General features: G+C 39.8%; 3 protein-coding genes across 7 annotated transcripts in view; 2 read left to right on the top strand and 1 right to left on the bottom strand.

Annotated features, from left to right (window-relative positions):
* Positions 1 to 5,605, bottom strand: part of ubxn4 (UBX domain protein 4) — an 11,336-nt gene extending 5,731 nt beyond the window's left edge. Inside the window, exons 1-7 of one of the 3 annotated variants that reach the window (XM_029459399.1) lie at positions 5,398 to 5,605; positions 4,586 to 4,688; positions 3,779 to 3,807; positions 3,251 to 3,369; positions 2,672 to 2,867; positions 1,513 to 1,630; positions 473 to 527 (exon numbers count right to left, since the gene is read on the bottom strand). In XM_029459399.1, coding sequence (XP_029315259.1) covers positions 473 to 527; positions 1,513 to 1,630; positions 2,672 to 2,867; positions 3,251 to 3,369; positions 3,779 to 3,807; positions 4,586 to 4,688; positions 5,398 to 5,479 — 702 coding nt within the window. In that variant the 5' untranslated portion in view covers positions 5,480 to 5,605. The remainder of the gene's footprint in view (positions 1 to 472; positions 528 to 1,512; positions 1,631 to 2,671; positions 2,868 to 3,250; positions 3,370 to 3,778; positions 3,808 to 4,585; positions 4,689 to 5,397) is intronic. The other 2 variants (XM_029459398.1, XM_029459400.1) reach the window with 2 other exon arrangements.
* A 1,769-nt stretch (positions 5,606 to 7,374) lies between these two features.
* nmi (N-myc (and STAT) interactor) lies at positions 7,375 to 16,574 on the top strand. Of its 2 annotated transcripts, XM_029459683.1 has the most exons (10): positions 7,375 to 7,549; positions 7,662 to 7,700; positions 7,794 to 7,862; positions 9,501 to 9,659; positions 9,751 to 9,867; positions 10,041 to 10,203; positions 11,464 to 11,570; positions 11,941 to 12,127; positions 13,216 to 13,319; positions 15,398 to 16,574. In XM_029459683.1, exons 2-10 carry the CDS (start codon positions 7,665 to 7,667, stop codon positions 15,587 to 15,589), a joined length of 1,134 nt encoding a protein of 377 aa, XP_029315543.1. In that variant the 5' UTR covers positions 7,375 to 7,549; positions 7,662 to 7,664; the 3' UTR covers positions 15,590 to 16,574. The 2 variants fall into 2 exon arrangements, with proteins under 2 accessions (XP_029315543.1, XP_029315544.1); XM_029459684.1 differs by lacking the exons at positions 7,375 to 7,549; positions 7,662 to 7,700 and having other exon boundaries at positions 7,810 to 7,862; positions 9,469 to 9,659.
* Positions 16,575 to 18,728: 2,154 nt separating this feature from the next.
* On the top strand, positions 18,729 to 26,783 carry mmadhcb (metabolism of cobalamin associated Db). Of its 2 annotated transcripts, none has more exons than XM_029458826.1 (8): positions 18,729 to 18,815; positions 19,194 to 19,261; positions 20,028 to 20,172; positions 20,357 to 20,574; positions 22,996 to 23,104; positions 23,385 to 23,515; positions 24,557 to 24,643; positions 26,326 to 26,783. In XM_029458826.1, exons 2-8 carry the CDS (start codon positions 19,232 to 19,234, stop codon positions 26,518 to 26,520), a joined length of 915 nt encoding a protein of 304 aa, XP_029314686.1. In that variant the 5' UTR covers positions 18,729 to 18,815; positions 19,194 to 19,231; the 3' UTR covers positions 26,521 to 26,783. The 2 variants fall into 2 exon arrangements, with proteins under 2 accessions (XP_029314686.1, XP_029314687.1); XM_029458827.1 differs by having other exon boundaries at positions 18,738 to 18,815; positions 19,194 to 19,240.
* The last annotated feature ends 781 nt before the right edge of the window (positions 26,784 to 27,564 follow it).

The following is a 27,564-nucleotide window of genomic DNA, read 5'->3' as shown; positions in this document are numbered from 1 at the left end:
TTGGCGTGTTCGGTATACTATGACTGTTTTCCTAAATAAATTATATTTAAAAGAAATCGCAATACACCGCTTGCTTATAGTATCGCAATACTGTAAATCGTAACCCCTGTATCATGAAACGTATCTTATTGCCAGATTGCCAATACACAGACCTAAGCAGAATGTACACTTAAATATCTGTTTATTTATTGCAAGTAATATTGTTGTTGCAAAATTCAATGTATTCGCATACAGCATGTTTTCCTTATATTATGCAGCCCAAGCTCAGAGCTGCTGTGTTGCCTGTAGACACCAATGTGAAGCACGTGTAAAGGGCGTGCTACACATCCAGTACATTTTGGAATCAGCCTAACATGGAATATTGAGGGTTAATAACAAATATTATAAATATTTCCAATTTCATATATTGGGGGGGACATGACCCATGAAACAAATGCACTATTTAGAGACCTAAACAGGCGCGCCTCCTTACCTCTTCTTCTCCTCTCTTTCTTTGCTCTCGTCTCTCCTCCAGTTTCTTGGTTAACCTGACAGGACGATACAATGATAAAATATCACATTTACCTTTACAATGATAAATGTAAAAAATGACTTTTTATTACACCAGCATGGTATTTCCTTCCTCGCGTTGAGTCGTTTCAGTTTTAAAACGTCAATAGGAGTTAAATATGAGCTGTAATGAAATTCAGCATCCAGGTAAATATCATATAAATATAAATGTTACATTTTGTTACATTTTTGCTTGTTCCAACACGCAATCCATCATGTAGAATGTACTATTCCAACGAGTGGTAACGTCTTGCTGTAGCCTTTTTCGTTTCATTCCTAAGTGGATCTGCACAGCCTGTAGGCGCGAGTAGGTAAGGGGTGAGTGTTTAACCTCTTAAGGGGTGGGAGAATTTATCCGAATACACCTACAAACGACATACCCAAAGTAAATTGAAAGCTGCTCTTCAACCATTTGCACAGATGCATGATTTTGGTCTCATTCAAAAGATAACTCTCTTATTGTTCTTGCAAAACAGTGAAGAATCACTCCAAGTGTTTCTGGCACTGAGTAATAGTGGTCTGAATACTGAATTTGAAGAAAATACACTCCGCCTGAATTTTTCGCACTACGATCGCGAGGGTAGTGCGGGTAGATCGACCTTTTGGGCACCCCTGTTAAACTGTTACTCTTAGCCTGGATTATGTGATTAACTTCTTTGTATTTGTCTAATATTGCAGTCTACTCTTCATTTGTAAAATATACAGTTCACTTGTCCATGTTTGTGATTGGTCATACGCTGCAAACCTCTGCCCTTTTATGTGAACATGCTCATAGCCAGACTGAGAAACTGAGTGGTTTTTTTTTACAACAGCGTCAAACAATTTATGACACAAAGTAAAGGAGTACTGTTTTCCCTTTGGCTGCCATTTGACTTACACATAGATGATGTCTTTGGGACCAACACCTGAACACAAAGCACTAGTCTTCAACGTACAAAGCTTGACATGTATGTAGGATCCTACCTTTCCACCTTAGCATCCAGATTTTCTTCACTCTGAGAAGCATGATCTGAAGATGCATTCTCTGCACGAGTTACTGTGTCTGAAATGCTGCCATCATCTACTGTGTTTGAGAGGGATGCTACGTAGAATAGAAACACAAACAGAAAGCAGTGGGTTTTAACTCGCTCATTGGCACCTTGTAAGCACAAAGTAGGCTTGGGTGACTTGACAAGATTATCGGCCGGGGAGTGGAGGGAGAGCTCCACTCTGCTGGCGCAGACTATTTCTCGCTGCCTCAGCTGTCCGGGCTGGTCTCACGGCGGCACTATAGTGGCGTGCTTCTGTCATGGCTTTCTAACCCTATTTTCCCATGGTTTAGTGTCTAAGTTACTAATGGGGACAACAATTTTTGAAATTGGTTCAGTATTGAGTGAGAACGTTGCAGACAGCAGCTAAAGTGTCACTGATAGAATCAGATTGTTATTAATTGTCTGACAGCATTATGGACAGGATCTTACAGAGCGGGTGACCTCTTCAAGGAGTGTGCCATGTTGCACCGCCATGTTTCTACAGTAGCTCAGAACGCACAAACCAAATTCTGGTTCTCTCTAGAGAGGACCTTTTGCATTTTTTACATCACATGAAGTCCACTGTAGTTCTCCAACATGCTTGTAAAACTGCGGTAACACCAGAATTTCACTGCTCCTATAGTAGTGTTATGGCAAGGGTGGTTTCTGAGTGAGGTGGCGGTCCTCAAAGTTTCCGCAGCAGCTTGTTACCCGTCTTGTAAAGTGAGGCTGAGCGGAGGGGGATTCAGTTGGTTGCAATCTGCAACGCTAGACAGGATTTGAACTACTCTCTCAGCTTTTTTTTTTATTACTTAACCCACCATTTTTGTCACTTTTAATGTGAACAAGTGAGTGCAACACTATGACTCTATAGTGAGAGACTGCTTGAAAATGTGCCCTCTATGACGGCCAGCTCTTACCTCCGCTTCCATTGTGGCCGTTCAGAACAGCTATAAACACTTTTGCCCTCTGACAACATGTCGTACATACTACGTCTTTGCCAGCATAAGACTGAATGACTACTGGACGCTGAGGAGGCAGAGCTGAACCATCTTTTGAAACACAATACGTTTTTAAAAAAAGGTGCACAAAGCTCTCCTTTTTTAACTTACTGGATGAGTGTGTGATCCAGGCTCTCTCACCTTTCGCTGTTCCTGGTACTGCTGCAGGTTCTGTGGCTGCTGCTGGCCTAATGCGCAGTGTTGGAGCTGAGGCTGGGACTGGAGCTGTGCTATCAAACGGGCTAGTCTCCATGAGACCACTTGCCTTTGGTAATACTGTACCACCTGCAATTTGCTGAGAGTGCATCTGTGAGAAAAAAAGATCATCATCAGAAAAAACACCATGTAGTCGAGGTACTAGCGAGTCATATACACATCTAGGGATGTGATCTACTTGCATTCAACTATGACAAAGCCATTAGGATACATCATCTAGACACCATGAATGACTGTTCAGAATTTCATTACAATCCAAATAACAATAAAGAAATATAATTTATTGAGACATTTCAGTCAAAGTGACCAAAACCGACATTGCCATCCTCAAAGCCGCTAGCATGGCTAAAAACATATGATTCTTCATCATGGGGTACTGTGGAAAGCTAGATAAAACATGATGAAATATTTGATAAAACAGTATTGAGCTCCCTGTAAATCACACTGTTTACAATCCAACCTTTGTGGCCGTACCTGCTTAACTCTTTGGATTCTTTTCATCAGTTCTTCAGCAGACACACTGCCAGCAATGACTTCCAGAGGGATCCCATTCTCCCCGATAAAGAAGCTAGAGGGTATGCACACCACTGGATCTTTACACAGGGGGGTTAGGGAACAAGCTACCAGCAACGGACCGTTTGTAGTGTTTACATAATCAATATAAATAGCACTTTTCACTGATCACACACGCATATGGAAGAGCATTTCCAATGATAACAATTATAATAGTCATGCTAAAGACAAAACTATGAGATGCCCTGTGAAAAGAACTTTATAGAAGAAAGTTATAGTTATGATAAAGTAAATTGATCAAAGCACTAAATCATAATATTTAGTAGTCAGTAATGTGGGCTTGTGAACAGTATAGGCCCAATGCAATGGGTAGTGCAACGAATAGCTTTCCTCAGATTAGTCAGTAATCAATCATTTCCTTCTGTCGCAGCTACAAACTAATTAAACTTAAGAAGAAATTGGAAATATTTAGGACAACAAAAAGGATACAGATCTGAGAGAACAGCACACAGGGCTCACTGTGGAGAAAAGGTTATAGATATGCATATTTTGAAAAGTCATACAGTACATATTAACACATCTATTCTTTAAATGTATTAAAATCAAACAACTGCCAAACTGATTGCACTTAATAAATTGCAAGTGTGATCAAAATGTGATTCATGATCCATGATTGAGGGATTAGGGAGTAGTTTGGATTTATCTCTGCAGGTCAGTTAGACAGGTCAATGTGAATGCTTTGTATTTATTTAGAACATGCATTTTCCCCAAGAAGAAGAACAAAAGTCAGCATGGCAAGTTAATTGAAAATATTAACTTTGGAATAAACTTCTGATTCTACCACTTAAGACGTACAACCTACACCATAGGTCACACTTGAGAGGCAGGGAGGGAGGGAAAAATAACTACACATGGCGCTCTCTAAGAAGAGAAAAGTGGAAAGTCTGCACTCGCGAGTTTGTATGTGAATGTGCATGGAGTTATTCCTTTAGATCAATAACATCTTAAAAATACATCTAAAAAAGATGCTTAGTCCCTGAAGGGAGTTCATTTAGGCCCAATCTGCAATACACTGTCGGAAACCCTGTGTTTACTTGTTTCAGATTTAATTTCATCAAATTACATTTTGAGAATAACAACATTTCTACAACTACAACTTCACAGTTTCTCCAGGAAATTGGTTAGTTGAGGTGGTACTCAAGGGACAAAGTGCTCACTTGTGAACATTTCTTGAAAACAGTTACTTATCTTGTAACTAAAATTAAGTACCATGCATTTAACTGAACATGTCAGTACCTCTTGGCATCGACTTTGATGGCCACACAACAGTTCTGTGCTCCCTCTGAGACTTTGTCATCTTCCCAGCTGGACATCAGCTGAGCTGACTGTTCATCTTCCCCTGTGAACAGAGAAAGTGACTGTGATGAGTCATTTAGTTACAACTCACTGTCAATACATGGTCTGGTGGTTCACTGTATGTCACTCTGGATAAATGACCTGACCTGTAAAACATTAAACCATCCTGTCAGAAGTTGGATACTTTCTGGAAAGAATCATAGGCACCAGTGACGGTGCCTATGATGCAATAATGACATAACTCAAACTGTTGACGTTTTAATTTATCTGACTAGAATCAGTTATCATTAAATTAAATCTTGCCTCTCCAATCATAACCTGACTAATGTCACATCAATAACCGGTTTGTAAAATCATTTAGCTGGGCTACAGAAATCCACTGGCCTGTCTTCTGTATAGCGAGTTAATCTGGTTAGGCTATTAAGGACACCAGATGCTGTTGTAAACACATTACCATAACGTTGACGTTACACAGGCCAGTAACCAACACTACTAGGCTAGCATATATATTATATATATATATTTAGGTTACTATGTTTGCATCGTCTCAGGCCATTTTCCTCAAACATGCGTAACGACACTTCTTATTTGTTTGACAGCTGGTTGGCTATGCTAACTAGCCAACCAGTTTAGCACAATGGCTTCGTAATACAACTATCACGGCTAGCACGCTAGCGCTATCGCTTCTTTATCACTTGTTAGCTATGCAGGCTAGCATTAGCTAGATGGCTAATCGACACACAAACACATACCTGTAATGACAACGACAAAGACAGAACTCCGCTGTTTGGCCAAGGTAATGGCATCAGGAATTGAGCCTTCAAACCAAAGCATCTTAACGAGCTGTTTTCTGTCTCTGGTATGGTGACGCTATGAACCAGCTAAACTACATGAACTCATGAAGCGAAGTGAGTCTGTCAGTTTGTACTTCCGAGTCTGGATGGGGTGCACTGCGCTGAGCAGCCGGCAGGAGCGAGACACTTCAGTAACAGACATCACGAGGGTCATGTGACCATCTGCGTATTTATTTCTTAACATAAATGTACAGTAGGCTATGCAATGAGAAAATAAAACTCAAAATTACAATTCGAATTTTTTTTTTGGTCATTTCGAACTAGTGATGGCGAGATGAAGCTTCATGAAGCATTGAAGCTAATTTCTTTGCAAAAGGGTTCATTTCTTGAGGCTTCACGTGCACACAAAGAGGCAGATATCTCTAAACCATGTGATATTTGATATACTGTATTTTGCACCGGTTAAGATTTGGGAATAACTGTAAACAATTGAAAAAAAAAAATCAATTTTAATGTAAAGTTAATCTCTGATCATCACAATTCAGATATGACCCGGCCCACAACTAAGCGGCAACCTTCTGGGGCTGAGCAGTGTAGCCTATGCTGAAGTACAAAAAACTGCAGTTTTCCAAAAGGGAGTCAATCTCCATACACCCGCATGTTAAAATGCCCAACTTTACAGTAGAAATAAACATGTTTACTGTCTGGTACACTAAACGATATTGGTCTCTATAGCTATGACAACTGTAGGGAGGGTGAATTTGTATATAACTCATCCATTTTATTCAGAAACCTGTGTGTGACCTCAACGAGACAACGTCCATATTTTATACTGGCTAAGGTCACAACACAGGGGCCATGCACACTCATAGAGTGCTGCAGGCTTAAGCCCTAAAATCCGGATTTGTTTTGTGGGTTTTTGATTAGATGGCTGAATGTAGATGGATTTATTTGGAACATTTTAAAACATGTTTTAAAAACAGATGCACTCACAGCTGGCTGCTCCCTCATTGCACGAAGAGATTGCTGGCGATGGCCTTTCTTTGCTTGCCCGTCCAGAGCTGGAGAAGAGATGAGAGATTAACAATACACAGATCCCAGTACTGCCAGTCCATACGCCCAACACCACGCCGTTATTTTTTGTTTGTCATAAACTTTGTTGTACTGCTTTTTCAGTGCCTTCCATTTAATGTGACCTTTTTCTCTGTATTGCTGAGGCCTCCAGCAGTGTTTGATGGTAGGCCCACGATACGGTACACTAGCCACTGATGCATATTTCTCATAAGTTTTTATTGATTGACAATGTTGCACAAAATAGCGCCATAAATAAAGTATTGTATAAGTTCCTCTTGTCTAACACCAGTCTGACTCCATAACAGACATTTAGAGCCAACTAACTAAACAATACTTGTATTATGTTGGCATGTTTAATAGCAGAATGCGATCATGCATATAAATGTCGGAAAACGAACATCCATCCATCCCATGGCCCTCAAAAGTGACCCCCTCACCCCATACTCCCGCAGCACTTCCCACAGTATCACCCGGGGAACCCGGTCATAGCCTTCTCCAGATCCACTTGGTTAATGTTTCACGATGTGGAGTTTTATATAATGTGTGATCGCATTTTAATATGCATCACACATTATATAAAAACATGCCAAAAATAATACCAATATTATTTGGTGAGTTGGCTCAAACGTTCTGTTATTGATTGAAACATTTTCAATTAAAACTGAAAAAAATACATTTATGGGAAATACGTATAGGCTGAGTGGACGTTACAGGTGTGTATGTGACAGTGGTATACTACTTTAATACCAAATCAACAGTCGTTCCCCTCTAACTTCAACACCATACACTACACTTGAAACATGCAAATGCCTCAGAAAGGCTACGAACATAGCACTATCAAGAGCACTACAATCAGCTGACACGACACACCAAGCTCTACTCAACCACAAACAACGCACGCGATAGGGATCGTTTCCCGTCTTCCGTACAGCAGAGTCATACATACAGCGTTGCGTCTAGTACTTCAACCCGGTTTAACTTTCACTTTTGATTTAGATTTGTTTGTCTCTGTTCTCACTAGACGGCACTTCGACAGGTAAATAATCCCAGCAGCGACATACAGAACAGATAAAACGGTATGTTGTTCGGATAGGCTGTGTTGGACTGGATGTTTGTTTGTTTAGCACAGTTTCGTTTTCGTCCGTCAGGTCATGGCTACCATATACATTACCCACCCGATAAAGAAGGTAGGGATTATTCAAAAATATGAAGGGTGTGCTCGTTACTTTTTTATTTATTGACTAGTTATCGGACTATAAGTGATTGTTGTTTATTGTCAGATGGACAGTGGCCTGGAGGAGAAAGGCAGTGAATTCGAGGAGGCAAAGAAAGAGCTGGAGCTATGCAAGGTAAGAGTATACTTTGGCCTACAGCATTTCAACCCCTGACTGTCTCGTGAACGAAACCTTAAGTTCCAGAAGGTCGAGGAGCTGCATTTCCACTAAATGTACTAAATGTACTAAATGTTTGTGATTTCGGGCTGTGCATAGGCTACAGAGTTATTGGAAAAACGAGAGTCGTTGAAGGCGGAAGTCCCTAAACATAATCTAGTAAAATACATTGCGGTGTATTATTGTACATATCTGTTCAAACACTGAGCTAGATAACACGGCCTACATACACCTCCTTGGTCTTTTCTCCGAGGTGTATAAAAGTTGTGAAATAATCGCTTAAATTAACTTTGCTTTGGTGCAGCTAGTTGGTTTCACTTTCACCTCTATATTTTTATTTTCATTGCAAGATTATTCTAGTGTAGGCCAGTAACATTAGACTAAAAATATCAACTGACCCTGTGTTTACTTTCTCCACTGAGCCAAAGTGAAAAGCTCAGCTTTGGGAAGGGAAGAGATAAGGGACAAGATGAGGAGACTGAGAGAAAAAGAAAGATGAGAGAGGAAGAGCAGTCTGTGTGGACATGATTATCCCAGTTATGAGCCTTAAATCCCGGTTTTGATCATATTCAGTATATGATGTTTACATGGAACACAGAGAAATCTGGGTATTCATATCCCTGTATATTGTTTGTTTTCAAATTCACTGATTTGTTTTTCCTCTCATCCCTCCGGTGTAGGCCATTTCAAATTTTGATAATGATATATATCACAAAATAATTATTCAATCAATAAATAGTCTATATGAAATAACCACATGGTAAAGCCTATTTTTTTTGTACACTCGCGTGTGAATGAAATACTTGACAAATAAAATATCGGAACATTTTCTCCATAACGTATAAGTTTCAAATGAAATTTTAAAGAAAAATGTACTAAATACAGGCCTAGTCTATATTTGATCCAAACAGGTCTGTTCAGATAAAAGTAACAGCAAATGCAATATGAATCTAAACAGCTGATAAATGCATTTTACAGGACAGGTGTCAGACATTAAGGTCCAAAATCATTTATACATGCACATCTTGGTCTGAATCAGCTGCATGCCATAACCTCACTGGTTATTATATCATTGGTTATAATAACCCAGGTTAGTGTAGAGAGAAGGGCAAATGAGAGGAACAAGCTCTTCATCCCTTTGCTCCACTCCCACGAGCAAGGGTGAGAACATAAAGTGCTGTCCGACAATCAAATGACAGACATATCGCTGTAAAGCAGGTCAGCCGTTGGTTTTTCAACATCACGGTAGAAATAATGTATGACATCCAGTACGTCATCATATCCCCCAGCCCTACTCCGGTGGAATTGGTCCATGCAGATAGTTTTGGTTTTATTTGTGCACGTTGAGAGAACTTTCTCAGATTTCTGCCTCTACAATACTTTTAAAGTGAATGAAATTTAGTTTGCCATGTTCACAGACTTTAAAAATGGCAATAAAATAATTTAACAGCAAATAGCAGAAATAGTGTCCCTGTTAATGTGGTAGTCCACCATCATCATCTATCTAGAACCACTTTCTCCTGTAGGAAAGAGCCTTTATGCAAACTGTCCACACGTCTCTCAGTCTCTCTCAAGTCTTTCCGGCTGTGTCTCTAGACTAAAGCAGACAAAGCTGCTGATGTGAAAGCCAGGCTGTTGTTGGAAAAACTGGAAGAAGATGAAGCCAAGGTGAAAGCCCAGGAGGAGATGTTGGCTTGTGTTAAAAAGCAAGAGGAGCGTCAGAAGGAATTCTATCAAAGCATGAACGCAGTTAAGGTACAGTCGCTCTTCTCTCTGTAACATCCACAGGCTGCTTACAAGATATGACAAGAGAAAAAAACAATTTTCACTTGATTCTTCCACATAGGATGAAATCCTGAAGCTTGATAAACGCAGACATGATCTGCTGGACAGACTGAAGAGATGTCAAACTCAACTGGAGGCTAAGAGGGCCCAGTCCACTAAACTAAAGCAGAAATTCAAGGTGGGAATAAAGTCCTCAGGACCGACCAGAAGCCCAAGTACTACACCAACCTGTCACTGCATTAGTAAAAATACAATGCAATATATCTTAATAATATAACAATACATTGACATTTATAATGTCCCAGATATAGTTGTTGTTCTGTAACTCGGTGTATTCGTCCATTTGTCCAGATCTACGCCCAGATTCCAGACACAGATGTGAAGTTCCGGGCTCAGTGGAAAGAGGGCAGGGATGACGACAGTCAGCCAATCAGAGGAGTGTTTGCCATCAGCCAGAGACCCACTGTGTTTCTGCAGGGAGGACAGGCACTTATCACCTTCGAAGAAGAGAAAGGTTCTTCATCTATCTTTCACTTGTATCTTCATTTTAATAAGTCCAAAATTAATGAGTATTAACTATTTGTGTTGAGAACTGACAAATATGTACACATTAGTAGACAACACTGTCACTTAACCACATGCAAATTAGAGCTGTAATGATTAGTCAACTAAGAGATTAGTTGACTAATCATTGCAGCAGTTAAAAATTAAAAACTATTTTGATAATCGATTAATCATAAAAGTAATTTCCCATGCAAAATGCTTTTTTCAGCCTCTCAAATATGGAGATTTGCTGCCTTTCTCTGTTTTATAGCATGTTAAAGGGAATATCTTTGAACATTTAAAGACATCACCTTGGACTTTGAGAAACTGGGATGGATATGTTTCACTATTTTCTCACATTTTATAGACCAAATTAATTGAATTAATTATCTGCAGATTATATTTTAACAATAAAAAATTTTTATCTGAAGTTTAACAATGTATTTATTTATGAAAGCAGGCCGTTAAAATACCTTGTGTTTACTATTTTATTGAAATCAAATAAAACCTGCCTTTTAAAACGCCTCCTGTCGAGGCAACTTTAAATCAGTTTCTCTCCAGAGAGATGAGTGAGGCGCAATCACAGTTTTTTTTCTATTATCTTCCAGTGAGCCCCCTGCAGTGGGTTACTTTGAGCTTTATACAGTAGTAAAAAACTTTCCCTGTGCTGGGTGCCCTCTGTCTAAGCAGAAAATCTCACACCTGTACTTTGTAGAGCATACACATAAAAAGTGTGACCTGACAATGTTTTTATCTTCACACAGACCCCCGTCCAGTCCCACACTCACTAACTGCAGTGTTATAAATGCCTTTCATCTTGAGACTTACAATCTCTATCTTAAACATTACTAGACTATAAGACTACATTTCCTAAACCTTTAATACTACAATTTTCATGAACCTTCACCATAACCTTGTTACCTTGTCTTTCTAAAATATGATTCAAACTGTTTCCACTTGGGACTTAACTGGTCAATGTAACAAGTAAACCACTGTTGTAACCCTGAAAACCCAGGGTCCAACCTAAGGTTCCATTGCTAAACCCAAATCCTGCTTTGTTGTACAGGCCTCTGGGTCAAAGACAGCAAAAACATGGGGTATCAACAGATAGGAAAGACTGGAACAGTAACAAGGCGTCCTCAATGTGTTTCATTACCAGTTTCATAAGATACAGTCGTGGAGCTGAACCCAGACTTATATGTACATCTGTCTCACCTTTTTCGTCCTCCAGTGGCCTCTCAGATCCTAAAGATCGCCAAGTGCTCTGTGTCCTGTGACCACATTAGTTTGGATGTGCAACCGAAAAGAATAACCATGGATCCTGCTGTGAAATTTGAGGTACATATTGACACTGTGATGGTGGTTATCCACTTTCAGACCACACACACACACACACACACACACACACACACACACACACACACACACACACACACACACACACACACACACATAAAATAGTACACACTGAAGCATTGAGACTATTTGTGTTCAAGGACTGTGAAGTAGCACATAACAAAGGTCCGTATTCAGAAGAAGTATTTGACAGCATCATGGGAAAATGAAACTGTATAAAAAGTCTGTAATATGAATTTCTGACCTATAATGGCTCACAGCAGATACAGTAAAGCATACACACACATTACACACTGTATTGTTTGCAGTGACCTTTGAAGACTCCCCTGTAATCAGTTTGTCATCAATGTAGGTCAACCTTGATGTTTCCAGAAAGGAGCTCAAGGTTTCCAACGTCCCCCCTTCCATGCCAGAGGAGAGAATGAAGGACCGACTGGGGATGAGTTTCTGCAGGCCCAGCAGAGGAGGAGGAGAGGTGGAGAGCGTGGAGTACGATAAGAACACTGGGACAGGACAGATCACCTTTCTCCACCCTGGAGGTAAATCTCTCTGGGCATCATTTACTAAGACAATGGTGCAGTTCAAATGTGTCCTGCAGTGCTCAGTGAGCTTACTGCCACAACTTAACACCTGTTTAACCAGGAAAGAAGCTCATTAGACAGACAGTTCCTGGACTGAAACTCCAGGCACATTCTGCGAGCCAGAGAAAGCTCAATTGGAACTGGAAGTGTTACTATTTTTCTGGCTGCTGGAGGAAAAATAAATATCTGTGTGCCATGAATAATGCAGAAAGTATTTCCTATGAAACAGGTAGTGTTGAATTTAAAATATAATGTATCTTCTCTTCTTAGTCATGGTAGTTTGGTAATGTGTGCCTCAGGGTGGTTGAGTATGAAGAAACAATTCTGAAGTCTGTATAAGAACTAAGAACTATATATTTGTTGAGATTGAGGGATTGATTTTTCATATATTTATATTGGTAACCATGTAGCGGACCCCGTTCATTAAATGTAGCATGTAATCCAGGCTGACCTTATGGGGAACACATGAGGTGAGCCAGCTAGAATCATCTTCACCTCTCTTGTCCATTTTTAGCAAGTTAACTTGGTTCTTTGAACACATCTTAAAATGACTTAATTGGCTGCGGTCCAGGAGGTAGAGTGGTTGTCCACCAGTCGTAAGGTTGGTGGTTCAATTCCTGTTGTGTATTGCCCCTTTTAAGGAAAACACAAAGTTTAATAGGAGATAGACAGCAGTCACTGGTTGCTTTTCTGAATCGCTAGCTCATTAGAATAGGATGATCTTTATTGTCATTATACTTGGTACAAGGAACATTTTTAGGACTTCTCTCAGTGTAGTTAAATATTTATTTTTATAATTGTGTAAAATGTATAAGTGTGTGTGTGTGTTGTAAAAATGTTTAAGGAAAAGGCACTATTTAAATGAAGTCCATTTACCTTGAAAAGTCTTACTCAGATTCGGACAACTTTCAATAAGCTACACTTTTTTTAAGGGTTTAGAATCAGAAGCAACATTTAGGAGAAGCAGAATCGTTAAAACGTCAGAAACACAACCCTGCTGATTATCGGTGTGTTGATGATGTATTAATGTGTGTGTGCGTGTGTAGTTGCTGAGAGCCTGGCCCTGAAAGCGAGGTACCGAGTGGATCTGGACTCTGAAGTGAATGTGCAGGTTGGACCCATTTACCAATACCAGCTGCACAAGTTTCAGGTAAGATGGTTATATGTTGTATGAAGACAAACTAAACAGCCCACCTGCTGTTGATTTGAGTTAAAAATATGGATATACTGGAAAGTGTTACTATTGTTCAGTCTACAGTAATAATAATAATAATACATTTTATTTGTAAAGCGCCTTTCCAAGCTAAACGCAATCTCAAGGCGCCAGTCAGTCTACAGTCAGTAGTTCGGTCTACAGTCAGTAGTTCAGTAGTCTACAGTCAGTAGTTCAGTCGTCTACAGTCAGTAGTTCAGTAGTCTACAGTCAGTAGTTCAGTAGTCTACAGTCAGTAGTTCAGTCGTCTACAGTCAGTAGTTCAGTAGTCTACAGTCAGTAGTTCAGTAGTCTACAGTCAGTAGTTCAGTAGTCTACAGTCAGTAGTTCAGTCGTCTACAGTCAGTAGTTCAGTCTACAGTCATTAGTTCAGTCTACAGTCAGTAGTTCAGTAGTCTACAGTCAGTAGTTCAGTAGTCTACAGTCAGTAGTTCAGTAGTCTACAGTCAGTAGTTCAGTAGTCTACAGTCAGTAGTTCAGTAGTCTACAGTCAGTAGTTCGGTCTACAGTCAGTAGTTCAGTAGTCTACAGTCAGTAGTTCAGTCGTCTACAGTCAGTAGTTCAGTAGTCTACAGTCAGTAGTTCAGTAGTCTACAGTCAGTAGTTCAGTAGTCTACAGTCAGTAGTTCAGTAGTCTACAGTCAGTAGTTCAGTAGTCTACAGTCAGTAGTTCAGTAGTTCGGTCTACAGTCAGTAGTTCAGTAGTCTACAGTCAGTAGTTCAGTAGTCTACAGTCAGTAGTTCAGTAGTCTACAGTCAGTAGTTCAGTAGTCTACAGTCAGTAGTTCAGTAGTCTACAGTCAGTAGTTCAGTCGTCTACAGTCAGTAGTTCAGTAGTCTACAGTCAGTAGTTCAGTCGTCTACAGTCAGTAGTTCAGTAGTCTACAGTCAGTAGTTCAGTCGTCTACAGTCAGTAGTTCAGTAGTCTACAGTCAGTAGTTCAGTCGTCTACAGTCAGTAGTTCAGTAGTCTACAGTCAGTAGTTCAGTCGTCTACAGTCAGTAGTTCAGTAGTCTACAGTCAGTAGTTCAGGTCGTCTACAGTCAGTAGTTCAGGTCGTCTACAGTCAGTAGTTCAGTCGTCTACAGTCAGTAGTTCAGTCGTCTACAGTCAGTAGTTCAGTAGTCTACAGTCAGTAGTTCAGTCGTCTACAGTCAGTAGTTCAGTCGTCTTAGTCTACAGTCAGTAGTTCAGTCGTCTACAGTCAGTAGTTCAGTCGTCTACAGTCAGTAGTTCAGTCGTCTACAGTCAGTAGTTCAGTCGTCTACAGTCAGTAGTTCAGTCGTCTACAGTCAGTAGTTCAGTCGTCTACAGTCAGTAGTTCAGTCTACAGTCAGTAGTTCAGTCTGCAGTCTGTAGTTATGTCTGTAGTTATGTCTACAGTCTGTAGTTATGTCTACAGTCTGTTGTTCAGTCTACAGTCAATAGTTCAGTCAGTAGTTCAGTCTGCAGTCTGTAGTTATGTCTACAGTCTGTAGTTATGTCTACAGTCTGTTGTTCAGTCTACAGGCAGTTGTTCATTAAGAAATTAAAGAATTAAGAAACAATTCTGAAGTCTAAAAGAAATTGCACATTTATAAGAACTATATATTTGTTGAGATTGAGGGATTGATTTTTCATGTGTGAACACATGCTTATATTGGTAACCATGTAGCGAACCCTGTTAAATGTAGCATGTAATCCAGGCTGAGTTTATAGGGAACACATGAGGTGAGCCTGCTAGAATCATCTTCACCTCTCTTATCCATGAACACAAGTTAACTTGTGTCTTTGAACACATCTTAAAATGACTTCATTGTTTGGGGTTCACCTTAACATTCAATCATTTGTACATCATGGTCTGCATTCCTCCCCTGCCCTTTGCTGTTCACACACAATTGAAAGGTGTCCTAGAATATATAAAGAAGCACTTACATGCCAATTGATTCTTCTTCAGATTCATTCAGTAGACCAGATGAATTTATTCTAATATTTTCTGATTAATATTGTCTGTTAATGTTGGTGGTACACTTCAGACCTTCTGTGGCTCTCCCAAGCGGACCATCCTCCTGGATGACATCGAGGACACGGAGGATGAGGACGACCTGCAGGACCACCTGGAGATTCACTTCCAGAAGCCCAGCAACTATGGTGGTGAGATCGAGAGCATCAAATACATCTTCAGGGAGAAGGCTCTGCAGGCCTTTTTCTGTGAGGACTTACTGTAACCTCCCACAGCTGCAGCATCTAAGGACATGTCTGTCTCCTATGATTAATAAAATACAAAATAATATTTGTAATATGATTTTATATAAATATATTATGGACATTTCACTTAATTGTTGTCCTGCTAAGAATTAGATGAGAAGATTTAGTGATTTCATCTCTGTGCGTTCAGTAGAGGGTAAGCATTTGATTGACGTTTTCGTAACTAATGGTGAGGGGTGATTGGGTGGTGTTGCTTACACAGTTGTTTTCGTAAACAGGATTTTTCCTCCTTTCTTGAATAAAAGTGGAAGAGTAACTGTACTACATTAACATGTTATGTGTTAACATGTTAAAAATCCTGTTAGCACGTTATTTGACCATGTCTGCCGTCAATGGATGTATTTCTACTGCTGTTGTGTGACATGCCTCACAAAGGAGATAGAGGCGCATATTATTATTAAAAACTTCCCCGTATAAACGTCAACACTGAAAACAGTGTTTCTGAAAATCTTCACCCTGGCCGGACTTTTACAAAAGGTCCGTTTTCAGTGACCTAAAACGCTGTTTGGGTGTGCACAAGTGGTCTAGTGTCAAAACAAAAGCCATCTGCAAGGCACTAAACACTGATTCTCCACACAGTCGGAGGGTCCTGACACATATATGCAGAGAACTGTTTATATGTGTTTCTCAACACCTGGAAATTTATGTCACAGACTCGTTGTACGTTAAAGCAGGTTGGACAGCCTCCCAATCACTGGAATCACATGTTTAGTTCAGAAAATTCTGTGTTTGGTTTAATGTTGCACATTACCTTAGAAAGTTGTTGATTCGCTTTCCTTCAGTGTGGCCTCATATTCCATATTTTACATATTTAAATTTGATGTTCAGTCTGTCCATTATATTTAGTTTTAGTTTACTTATTTAGTGTACTGTTGTACTTAATCTTGGTGCACTGTCCCTTTCCATGTTGTAAGACTAATAAAGGATTATCTCTCTCTCTTTAAAGCCAGTTTTACCTTTTGTTGAACGTTAGTAAGTAACTTCCACTTCCTTAGCTTAAAGTTTATCATGCCTGATGGGTTCTGACGCATCGTTCACATAACTGAGGCTAGATTACTGCACATTTTAACTACAGTATCTTATTTCACACGTATGGCTAAAACAGCACAGATGAGCCTTTTCTTAAACCTTGTGTTGTTGTTGTTGTTGTTGATGTCTTGTACTCTGTAGAACCTTAGGGTTGCTTTTAGCCATGAAAGGCGCTTTACAAATAAATGATTTTATTATTATTATTATTATTATTATTATTATTATTATTGTCTATAGGATGATGAGTTATGGGCATTAAAGCTTAAGTCATGCTTTGGGGAAAAAGTAAGTTAGACAGAAGAGAAAAATAAGTCTGTTAGTATTTGTTGGGTGTGTTGTTGTTTTATGCTAAGACTGTCCATTTAATAATTTGACATTCAAAGAATAGGCAAAAATATTCAGATTTGAAAAATATTTTTTAACTAAATTGGAAATAAAAAAATATAAACATGTAAGATTTACCAAATGTAAAATGCAAAGATAAATGGATATGAACTGTTTATCTTCTTGGCACGTGTGCTTATGAACAGTGCTTATGTAGACTCATTAAATTACATTGTAAAACAGATATGGCTGGTTCTGAGAGGGGCTCTAGGTATCTCCTTCAGAGGACAGATAATAACAGGTTTTAAGGACGTTCAAGTGCAGGAAACAATCATCATCATATTCAAAGCCAGATTTACCTTGTGTGAACTGTGAACTTGTGTGAACTGTGTACCAGTAAGTAACTGGTAAACTGGGTCAAATCATTAGGGTGCCATGCCTTCTATGAAAACTAATGATATTTTGTCTAAACCCCTTTCTCTTACTCGCTCTACCCACCAGGGTTGTCCAGTCTCAACGATACTCTTTGTTTTACTTAACCACGTTCGTCCCATTGAGATCTTATTCATTGTAACTAACATTAACCCCAAAGTTATCATGGCGGTGGTCGTGGATGTTTCGGACCTGAACAATTCTGCAAAAATGGACTTTGGAAAGATATTATAGCGAGAGCGATAGATCTACCCACAATTTGCCAACATTTGAACAACTTCATAATTGTCAACATGTGATGGCACCGAAAGACAAGTGGCATAGAGGGTCCAGGACTAAGTATGTTTTCTGGTGAGGTGAGCAACAGCTCATGTCTTCAGGGGCCGGCAGTATCCATGACAGTACACTGTCTCCTGGACTTCTGTTCAGAAGTAAACGCACAGATGTACCCCGTAGTTATTTTAAGAGCCCCAAAATTAGAAAGGAACAATGTAGTTTGCCTCTGCGTCGTTTGAAATGAAATCAGATTTATTAAGTGATGCAAAAGTCAACACTCCATCTTCTCTGAAACGTATTGATAAATAAGGGTATTGATACGTACTGTACAGGTACTTCGTTAGTACAAAAATTAGATTGTAACTAACAGTAATAATGCTGTATGTTGTGGGCTGTAATGTAAAGTCTTACTAAATGAAAGAATTCTATCCATCAGAACTAGCAACGCTAACGATCTCTCATCTAGACTATGTGCCTTAGTTTATAATGTTTTTTTAAAAGGCACCCGTAACCTACTGTAAGTGTTTTTTTAAAACCTTTTTTACTCAGAGTTATCCTTTGATGCTCAGCTGATTAAACAGTGCAGTCCTGCAACTGAAATTTAACCAAGATGCGGTGTGCAGGTTAGTGGTTCTCACTAAAGACGACCCTGCCTTTACTGTGGAACACTCTGCCTGAAGATCTCAAGCAGGCAAACTCAGTATCCTATTTTACAGTAAGTCCCTTTTTAAATCCACTTTTATCTTATAGCATTTTTTGAACTGATGGTATTTGTGGTAATTGTCAACTTTTTAAAAATCTTGTTTCATATTCGGCTATGTTTTGGACTTTATTGATCTTAATTCTTAGTTTTTTGTCCTGTAAATCACTTTGTAATGATGCTATAAACAACGTTATTATTAGTAGGTAATGTTTCTACGTCCACTCTATGCATATATTATGCTATCAGTTTTTTAATCAGACTATTAAAGAGTGCAAGTGCAGGTCGATATTGAGTGTCTATATTATTAGAGGCATAAAGACAGCCAAAGGGTGGCGGTAATGCGCATTGAAACGCCATCCATTGCATCAAATACTCAAAAAGAAGAAGAACATCCACCATAACAGCGCATGCGCGAATTCAAGGTGATTGTAGCATGAATGATATCTTTATAAATAATAACAGTCACTTAACGCTATCGGATAGAAGTCTTATGTCTTTGTATTTCAGTGTTCTGCCTATTACTGCAAATGGAGGCTAATTAACGCTGTCATCTACTTTCTAACTTTGTAATGTTATTTTGTGTTCTAGCTCCTTTGGTAGCCTAAATTACGATATGGACGTTATAACCTTTGTGTGGAGTTATTTTAGCCTATAATGTATTAACATTATAGGCTAAAACGTTCACATTTTCCAGAAAATAGACTCTTTCTCTCTCTGGGTCGAGGTTCTAAAGTCATTTGTGTCAGAATAACGTTACATGTGTTTGGAAAAAGATCTGACTGCTTCACCTACTCTCACAGAAACATAACTGGACGCAGCAAGAAACAGGAACACCAGGATGGCCTGTGTAAGTCCAGTGTGTGTGCAGGTGTGTAAGAGACCGCAAGATGAAATGACAGAAACATGACTGTGTTCGAGTGAGTAAAGAATAATAATTAATTCATTCATATAGTGGATATTTACTTTTTACACGCATGCACACACAGGACCCATAGACTGATGTATGTACACTCAGTGGCCACTTGAGACACACCTATACAATCTCATGCAATCCGACTTCTGCCATGAAGTCTATTTTTATGATGCTTATTTTGTTCCGTTTTTGTCTACAATTGTCTTGAATTCTGTGTTTTTGCATGGATGTATCACCGATGGTGTTGTACTGGGCTGTACAAGAAAAGAAAAGAAAAAGAAACGCCTCTAAAACACACATACACATACTATTATCCAGTTCAACACCAGCTGTTACTATGACCTTAGTAATAAACATATCTTAGAATTTACACATTTCTAACAATGTATAATTCACGAGCTGAATGTATGTATGTTTGAGTGGTGAGTGTGTGTTTCATCACCATAAAAGGTAGCCTATAATTAACACTCAGTTTATTGGTTACACTTTACTTAAACTCATGCAGTGTAATCCATCAGTCCTGTAATACATCCTCATCTTTAATTAAGATTGTAATGTTCAGTTTTAGTTGAAACTGTTGCATGTGCAGTATACTGATCCCACCCTATTTTTATCAGTGAGGGTAGGCTATATAAACGAAACAACTCTCTTTGTAAATACCTCAAACTGCATCATCCAAAATGATGGTACAGTTAATTGAGCGGCATGTGTTTGTGTTCAGGTGCTGTGCAGCAGAGCCCGGCTGGTCAGTTACCTCCCAGGGCTTCATGTGTTGGTGCATCGTGTGGCTGGAGCCAGAGCCTTCTCTGCTGCTGGATCCTCGGGCTCTGATGAACCCCGTGTAGCCATCATGCCCTCTGACATGGGTAACTTGCTATAGATCATAATGTGTGTCTTGTTATGCTGTCTAAGGCCAGTCATTTTGAATGGTAACACACAGGTTTGAAACGTCTATCATTGGCAACAGGACGGTTGGATAGCTGTGCAGTCTCTTCCTCTGATTCATTTTCCTTCATCATGTTCTTTTCCTCACATGCCTCCGTGGTTAAGGGCTGCAGACAGTGTGGCCTGATGAGAGCATGGGGCCATTTGGACCCCAAGACCAGCGCTTCCAGCTGCCTGGAAAAGTGGGTTTTATCTGCCACCTGGAAGGATTAGCAGAGCAGAAGAAGGGCCTGGCACACAAGATGGTCCCTGACGTTCTATCTTTCCCGTCCAACAGTGAGAGACATGAGTGCATTCTGGCCCAGTTCATCGGAGAGTTCTTTGTAAGTGTAATAATTTTAACATTAGAAAACTGCTTTACGAGGAAATCCACTATAGCTGCAGTAGTTCATACTGTGTTACTCTCTGGTGAAACTAATTTAACTTTCATTTTAGTTAAACTAGAAACAAACTGAAAGACAATTTATACTGCCCCCATTTAGTTCCTTTGGATAGTGATATGAGCACAGTGACACTGTTTGTCTGCCCCCGATGTTATTCTATGAAGCAGACCTGCTTGTTTTAGTGTGATTCATGTGTGCTATGTTTCTCCAGCCCATGTTAGAAAAGAATGGAGAAAGACTTATATATATTATACAGTTCACTCTGCAGTATTAATTATTTGATCATCATAATGTGTAGCCTATTAACAACACAACAGTGTCTGCAAAAATTAATGTAAGAAGCTTTTGGGGCATGCTTCTTCTTATCTTTTGAATCAGCAGCACAGGGACATCTTGTGGTTTGTAGAACTTATTACAGCTCTTCAAGGCTGGGGCCAAACACATCTTACTGATTTTAATAGTTTTAGTCTCATGTGTGTGTTGTGTTGTACAGTAGTGTTACAGAGTGACGCGTCTCTCACCTCATAAACAGTCTGCAGAGTACAGACACCGTCCTGCAGAGAGCACACGAACCGACAACAACTTGTTCTGAAGGCTGAACCTGCTGCGCTCTGCTGCCACACTGCAGCACCACTTCAGCCAAAGTTTTGAAGTTAGGAAACATTTCTCAGGGAAGTGATCAGAAGACGGTCACACTCTGAACGTACATTTAATTTCGTAAAAAAAAACTCTTCACCGGGAGGAATTCCGAGTAACGCCGCCAAGATCAAAAAGTGGTCATTGATATTAATGGCTAGTGGTATGCCGCTCGTGTTCCACCGGCATAAGCGTGAAAGTGGTGTGTCACTGTTGCACTAGTCACGTCCCCTAATGCGTATTTCTCATAAATTATATTTTTTCTGTCTTTATTGACAATTTTGCGCAACATAGCGATGATTGTATAAGGTTAAGTTTCTGTCTAACACTGTAGACAGTCTGATTAGTCGATAACAGCAAATGACTAAACGATATTTGTATTATGTTGGCATATTTAATAGCACAATACCAGTTTTTTGTAGAATACATTGGCCATGATGAAGAAGCCATCTTGAGGTGAGGATTGAAGTGATGGCCGGGAGAGCTCTTTTGTTTGTGCTCAAAGGTAAACTGAGTTACATTTTCAAAGAAAAGAGTTAAACCCGAGAAAAGCGCCAGCACCAGACCGACAAGTGGACAGCGAAATACTTGATGTATGCTTCCATACTCAGCTTCTTGTTGGTGGAGATTGGGGGATGGACTATATTCCTCCTCCCATTTCACTTCCATACTGTGTACTACTCCTGTTCACAGTCAGGTCAATGACGGAAGAAGAGGAGGGATGGTGCAACAAACAGGCTTTAATTATGACAAATGATCACAGCAGACTGGGGCTTCTCCTGCTGCTGCTCGGCTGCTCGATCTGCGGCTCTGCTGCTCGGCTTCTAGGCCTAGCGTACTGCAACAGGAACAGAACCAGGCCATCACCGTGCATTTATTATGTGACTGATTACTTGATTCCGTTCAGCTGTCTGGCCTCCAGCTGGGACACTCCCGTCTCTCCCCACCACAACACAATGCCACACATACCACTCTTATGTACGTTTCTATTAAGTTAACATGTTTATCACATGTAAGATGGTCTCACCCCCCTCCCCCCCCCCCCCTGGCTAGCTGTTGCTGACTTTAGCATCCCCAGGGTCCCCTACGCCAAGTCAGACCTGCTCATATCCCCAGCACTTGGCCATGCCTGTCCATGTTAGGCGACACTGATATAACCAGGAATCTGAGGAGATGAGCCAAGGCCAGCAAAGAAGTGAGAAAGAGCTGGTGCAGCTTAGGTCGCGCTCGACCAATGGTGTTTTCTTTTACACTGAGATGAAAAAAGTATCCTGGGAAACTGAGTTCAATGGCTCAGTCGGCATTTTGAGTGGTGAGGCCTACCCGACGCATGGCGGCGGGACGGCGTTGTCACAGAAGCGTAACAGTTCCTCCTAAGGTAAACACTGTTAGCTCTGTCAACACTTTTGCTGCTGTAAGCACTGTAAACACTGTTAGCACCGTTAGCTGCTAGCTGCCGGCTCAGCCATCGCCATGTTGAGAGCCGTGTGCAGGCAATCCTGGTCCTGACTCTGAATCATAGATACTCTGAATGTTGTGTATTGCCCCTTTTTTAAGGAAAAGTTTAATAGGAGATAGACAGAAGTCACTGGTTGCTTTACTGAATCGCTGGCTCATTAGAATAGGATGATCTTTATTGTCATTATACTTGGTACAAGGAACATTTTTAGGACTTCTCGGTGTAGTTAAATAGTTTGTGTGTGTGTGTGTGTGTGTGTGTGTCAGGAGAAAGACGACCCAGCTTCTTCTCAGAATGCCACTACAGCAGAACAATACTTTGACAATTCCAGTCTGGAGTGTGCCATACAGTCCTGCCCTGAACTACTAAAGAAAGGTACATAACTGCTACTGCACTCCTCACACAATTATCCACAACATCTGAGTTAATTTTCTTTATTTTCAATGGTTATTAAGAAACAGGCAAAAGCTATTTTTCATGTGGTCCATAGTTAACGGATAACTCCTGTTTATGTGTCTTTGCTGGTACAGTGACTATGTAATTCTAATGTTTGTAATTGTCTTTCCTACCACCATCGGGAGAGCAAAAATAACTCTGTGTTGCTCTTACCACTGATAAGAAATATGTGTATGTTTCCTCATAATGTAATGAACAGATTTCCAGTCCATGTTTCCTGAGGCTCCATCCTCTGGTATGATGGTGGTCACAGTGACCCAAAAGACTGAGAACGATATGACGTCATGGTGTGCTGAGGTGGAACAGGAGAGAGAGCAGACGCTTGACAAGGTGAGTTGCTTTCTGGAGTTTGTTAGAACTCAGGTTAGGGGATTAGTTTGTGTTTCTTTGTTTGGGCAGGTTGAGACACTCCTGCAGTGCACAATGCCAGAATCTGCTCCAGCCTGGGACTACAAGGACTATGGAGCCAGAGTCTGCGCTAAAACAATAATTTGGTTTTTATTAAATAATATGATTCAATAATGATCTGTTCATTATTTCTTCTATCTGATTGGTGCAGTTTCAGACGTTACAATTGCCCCCGGTCTCCCCTACTGTATAACACTGAAATGTCACAGGGTCCATTTTCGCTTGGCCAGTTCATACAATCAGCCAGTTGCCCTATTGGGTCACTGATTGCAAAAATGTAACACTTACTTCGCTCTGCCTATCTCTCTCTCTAACAGTCTTAGGAATGTGAGTGCTGCGTGCCGCGAAGGAGAGAGTGCTGCTGCACCAAACTTGCCTTCCATGGCGCACGGCCTTTCCCAGAGCTTTGTGCTCGCAACTCTTACTAATCTTCCCATAGTCCCGAGACAAAACAAAAACAAAATGTATCGCTTTGCCCAGCATCATCCACCCAGCGTTCCTAACCCTATTAAAGAATCAAGTGATTGAAAGCATCTGGTTTGAAGGGGGGCATTAAGAAATAGATAGTGACAGAGGCGAGGTTCAACCAACATTTTAAATCTTCAACTCTTGAGTCATGGTGTGTCGTTAAGGTTGAATACGTCTCACATCCTGGAGAAATGTCATGTTTCTCACATCTCATCAGCACAGCCAGGTTAATTTATGTATGGTTGTGTGTGTCTTTGAGGTTCGTCAGACATTGTATTTTGCGGTTAATGTTATTCTTATATATAAATATCCATTATAAGTGCATCAAATTAAGTTTACAAAATCAAACCAGGTGTCTTTGGTCTTTTGATGATAATCTTCATTATGCACATTTGTCACACGTGTGACAAATGATTAACTGATGATTAAAAAAACACAAAATCACGAATCATTGAAGTCACAAAGGTGAGAATAAGTTGTTTCTCTGCTTTGCAGTTTGTTGATGGAGCAAAGGAGATCTGCTTCGCTCTGCAAAGAGAAGGATTCTGGGCTGACTTCATTGACCCATCCTCAGGCCTGGCGGTAAGATACCACTGTCACTTTGTGTTGTAAGTGTGTAACACTTCGTTAGGGATGGGGTTCCATAGCATTTTATCAAATCTGAATCCATTTCCGAATTGGCTTATCGACTCTGAATTCTTTTAAGTCCCTCATCAAATCTTTTTAGGTAGTTTGCTCGGCGGGATAAAAACATCTTTGATAAACAAATCTGTCTTGTTTTCATTATCAAACCTGAAACCCTTGTTTGATACAAACTTCCTGAATAACATAGTTTCACGGTTCACCTTTTAATGATAATATTATCATTCATAATAATAATCATAATAAATATTTAATATGCCAGGAAAATATTTAGTATGCCCCAATACATAGTATATCAAATGCATTATGGCAAAAATACCACGATGTCCGACTGCAATCTGGTCACATTTTGTTGTATGCAAGCCAGCAAGCTTTTCTGACTATTCTGACCCACAATCCTTTCTGTAGGGGATATCTAAGTTCAAATTGCAATGTTGGGACGAAGTATTATGTCCCAATTGTATGGATACTGCATGCAACAGTACATACTTTGTAAGGTCAGCTGTGGTACATACTAAAAGTAAAAATAAAAAGTGTGTGATTTAATTAATGTGATTTGGAACGCAACCTCAGTCTTTGCTGAACGTAATATCTCAGGAATGCCTAAAGGAGGCAAACGACCACAAGGAGTTCATTCAAATGCTTAGCCAGATTCACAGCTTCTTGAGCAAATAAAATACAGATAAAACACTTTGATTTCTTAAAGTAAGGTGTTAGTATCACATTTTAATTCATTTTTTTAAAGATATCCAGAACTACACCCCGGCCTCCAATTTACATTTAAAATTAATGTTTGAAAAGTTAACTGCGTAATGCCTGACAGTTCTTGGAAGAGTAAGTTGGAACGGTTAGCTTAGTAGCTTGGACAATTGTGGTTTTGTACACTGATGGGGAAAAAATCATGTGGTCACCATTAGTTGGATGGGCAAACGGGATTACTAGATTGGGTGAAGTTACTCAGGTTAACTCAAAGTTCACATTGTTCTGTACAGAACAGACCTGAGTCATGCACAGTGAAGGTTAAAATGTGAATAGTGACCTGGAAGCTGAGTTTGGTGAAGCTGTTGGGCACTGTAAAACAGGGAGATTAGCATACACTCCTCATGTTAAGGGGTCTGACCTGGACTCAACAATGGGATAGGTGCAGTGTTAGTGCCTAGCTCATTGCTGATATATAATAACAAATAGATTCATGCTAAAGAAGCCATTTCACACCTTTTCGGCAGTCATTTTCTTTGTCAGCTGTAATGTGTTTTGACCTGCTTTGCTAGAAAGTGGTAAGTGCAGTTCAAGTATAAATAATTTTAGCCTGGAGTGTAATTTTGAAGTGTCAAAATGTGAGCATTGTGAAGCGCCCAAGAAAGCCACCTGAAGATTGAGCATATCTGCTCTCTCTGTAGGAAACTGATGGCTTCTGTGGCACCACGCTGCTGCTGGTCATGTGTAAAGCAAAACTGACAGCTTTACAGTCTTTTAGCACAGATATGCTGACCATATATGTGTCTTTAATTGTTACACTGACACAATTCAAAGCTGCTGATTTGTTGTATTCAGACTCTTGAAAATGTTTTGAAGATGGATGTGATTGGATAACTAAATGATAAATGTGTGTTCCTCCCCAGTTCTTTGGATCGTACACCAACAACACACTGTTTGAGACAGATGACCGATACCGTCACCTGGGCTTTCAGATTGAAGACCTGGGTTGCTGCAGAGTGATCCGACACTCTCTGTGGGGGACACATGTTTTTGTGGGGACAATATTCACCAATGCACCATCCAGCAGCCTTATTATGAAGAAGTTGCAGGGCTGCTGAACACAACTCAGGGAAACTGGGTTGCCATTAAAACTGTAAAAACGTACAGTACATGAACTGTTTGGTGATGGTGTTCTTGACTGCAGCTTCATAATTTCAACAAAAGAACACCTTAAACTAACTCCTTTTTGTGTTTTTACCTCTTCAACATGTATAAATATTAGTTGATTTGATATGTTTTACATTGTAAGAACATAGCACCTTAGAATTACCTACATATAGCTTTTATTTGATTCAATCAATGAACTCAACCTGCATATACGTATTTGGGACGGTGTTTAAATTCTTCCGCAAAAATAATCTCTCAGAAGATGGGAAATGCTATCAAATAGTTTATTTGATCCAGTAGGCCTATGACTATTACTTGTCATATGGTAACTTAAACGTGAGCATTGTTCACGCTCAAGACCGTGACATGACATTACATTACAGGTAATTTAGCAGACGCTCTTATCCAGAGTGACTTACAGTGAACTAACTACAGGGACAGTCTCCCAGGAGCAACTCAGGGTTAAGTACCTTGAGTGCCGTAAAACATCCCTTTATCCTCTTGTAATACACCTGCCTGTTGACAGAGCACTTTAGCATTTTTTCCCCAGAGACTGGAGCCATAGATAATACTTTTATTTTTTTAAATTTCAAACTTGATTTACTATATCACCGGCGCATGATGTATTTTAGACAGTGGAGGGGCATCTCATACACACTCTGGAGACCACACCAGATGATGCATCAGGAGACACCAGGGGCTTTATTGTGGCAGCCCATTTAAGTCCAGCAGCAAACTTTATCTGTATATACAGTAAATGTTATTGTTTTATAATACTTTGTTTATAATAATCATTTTTTGATCATTCATTTCCATTAATTAATAGTTCATTTTCTAAATTCTTCTTGAAATCAATCATTTGCTAGGTTTTCATTCATTTTCATTTGTAGTTCATGTAAATGAAATACACAATATATATTATTTATTTAAATTCAACAAGTTTCTCCAGCAGAGAGAAGAGTCTGTCCATCCTCTCCCTGCTCTCCTCTCTGCCT

This window comes from Cottoperca gobio, chromosome 21, assembly GCF_900634415.1.
Source record: "Cottoperca gobio chromosome 21, fCotGob3.1, whole genome shotgun sequence".
In the NCBI taxonomy this organism is placed as follows: Eukaryota; Metazoa; Chordata; class Actinopteri; order Perciformes; family Bovichtidae; genus Cottoperca; species Cottoperca gobio.
This window is presented reverse-complemented; position numbering and strand designations above follow the sequence as displayed.

Coding starts and splice junctions, on each gene's coding strand:
- nmi (XM_029459683.1), top strand. CDS start 7,665: ATGGCTACCATATACATTACCCACCCGATAAAGAAG. Junction 9,660..9,750: donor AAAGCATGAACGCAGTTAAG/GTACAGTCGCTC, acceptor TCTTCCACATAG/GATGAAATCCTGAAGCTTGA. Junction 13,320..15,397: donor ACCAGCTGCACAAGTTTCAG/GTAAGATGGTTA, acceptor GGTACACTTCAG/ACCTTCTGTGGCTCTCCCAA.
- mmadhcb (XM_029458826.1), top strand. CDS start 19,232: ATGGCCTGTGTAAGTCCAGTGTGTGTGCAG. Junction 20,173..20,356: donor CATCATGCCCTCTGACATGG/GTAACTTGCTAT, acceptor TCCGTGGTTAAG/GGCTGCAGACAGTGTGGCCT. Junction 20,575..22,995: donor AGTTCATCGGAGAGTTCTTT/GTAAGTGTAATA, acceptor TGTGTGTGTCAG/GAGAAAGACGACCCAGCTTC.